The sequence below is a fragment of the Pteropus vampyrus genome, unplaced genomic scaffold (assembly GCF_000151845.1).
Source record: "Pteropus vampyrus isolate Shadow unplaced genomic scaffold, Pvam_2.0 Scaffold484, whole genome shotgun sequence".
In the NCBI taxonomy this organism is placed as follows: domain Eukaryota; kingdom Metazoa; phylum Chordata; class Mammalia; order Chiroptera; family Pteropodidae; genus Pteropus; species Pteropus vampyrus.
Window position 1 is genome coordinate 541969 of NW_011889265.1, and position 1642 is coordinate 543610.

Sequence of the window (1642 nt, forward strand, 5' to 3'; positions counted from 1 at the left end):
CTGTGTGGGCGGGTCCTGGGCAGCCACATCTTGGTGAGGACAAGGTCCCTGCTGTTCTTGGCTCTCACCATGGGCTGCAGTGCCATGGGCAAGTGACCTCGTAAGAGGAGAGAGTCAGGACACGGGGAAGGTCAGCTGGAGGGTGCCCAGGACTCCCGGGGTCCCTGACGGGCAGTGTCACGTGCCTAGTGTCGGTTCCTTCCAGGCTGGCCCGTGCTCCTGGCACTCAGGGGGTCCCCACGCTGCTGCAGCTCCTCAGTCTGCCCTTCTTCCCTGAGAGCCCACACTACACCCTGATTCAGAGAAGAGACGAAGACACAGCTCGACAGGTACTGGGGACACGGGCTGCTCTGCCGGGACCCTCTCACTTCCCTGCTGTCTTCCATGCCTGCCACGATGTCCCCCGTAGCGCCCAAGGCAGAGAACGGGTGGGCGACAGGATGGGGAGAGGTGCCGATGGGACAGCATAGAGGTGATGTTGATGATGAGGCGTCCAGGGCAGCTCTGAGGTGTGGTCTGGTGGAGAACACGGACCAGGTCAGAGTCAGCATCATGGCTGATGGGTGTTGAGAGGTGAGACTGACCGGGTTGGGGTATGGTTGTGGTTAGGGACACCATCACAGTGTTAGGGACCTAGCCGGAGTCAATGAGCATTCGGCACTGGGAAAACAGCCTGTGGCCAGAGGTGGGCTGAGCTAGTGGGGCTCTGTCTCCTGCTTCCCGAAGCCATGGGTCAGTGCCATCAACGATGAAATGGGGCCACTCTGCTCCCGGCAGCCCTGAGAAAACTGAGGTGCCAGGCCGATGTGGAGGACAAGATGGAAGAAATGCGTGTGGAGGACCAGGCGGAGAGGGCGAGGGCCGCCTGTCCATGCTCAACCTCTTCACCTTCCGGCCTCTGAGGTAGCAGCTCATCTCCGTCATTGTGCTCATGACCAGCCAGCAGCTTTCTGGGATCAATGCGGCAGGTGGGCCGTGAGGGGACACCCGCGGGCCCAGCCGGGGAGGAGGGATTAGCCCTGCGACGGGGCTGCTGAGATGTCCGGGCAAGGTTCTCGCCCAGAACTCCCGGTCCTCTTGGAAGGCACAGCCTCGGAGTCTTCCGGTCCAGCTCCCGTTTTACAGATGCAGACCGCGGTCTCAGGGGAAGAGGTATAATGACCTGGCGGGCCAGCAGGGCTGCCTCCTTCCTGTCCAGGAGGGTCCCCTGGGCCTAGGCCTTGGGCCTCTCCTCACAGCCCCTGGCTTTCGTTTTAGATCAACTACTACGCAGACATGATCTACACAGCCGCGGGTGTGTCGGCCGCCCACTCCCAGGACGTGACAGTGGGCGCCGGCGTGGTCAACATCGTGATGACTGCCATCTCGGCGAGCGACCTGGGACAACCTTTCAAAGGCGGGGGCAGACGGGAGCCCCCAGAGTCCACCGAGAGGCACTGGTGGCGCCAATCCTGGGCCGCTGGGGGACACGGACTTCTGAATGTGCACATACTTCCCACTTGCGTGGCCTTGACCAGACTACTTACAGTGATGGCGATGCCCAGCATGCCGATGTACGTGTCGTTACATAGTTTTACATTTAAAACCCGAACCCCTCGTGCGTTACAAAGGTGAATCCAAAAGGTATGATGCTCATGGACAA

At 60.8% G+C, this 1642-nt stretch overlaps 1 protein-coding gene across 1 annotated transcript in view; it reads left to right on the top strand.

Moving 5' to 3' along the window:
• The window catches only part of LOC105307225 (solute carrier family 2, facilitated glucose transporter member 7-like), a 23899-nt gene that overhangs the window by 15605 nt on the left and 6652 nt on the right, over positions 1 to 1642 (top strand). The window contains 2 exon segments of the mRNA XM_023524642.1: positions 854 to 964; positions 1258 to 1439. Coding sequence (XP_023380410.1) covers positions 854 to 964; positions 1258 to 1439 — 293 coding nt within the window.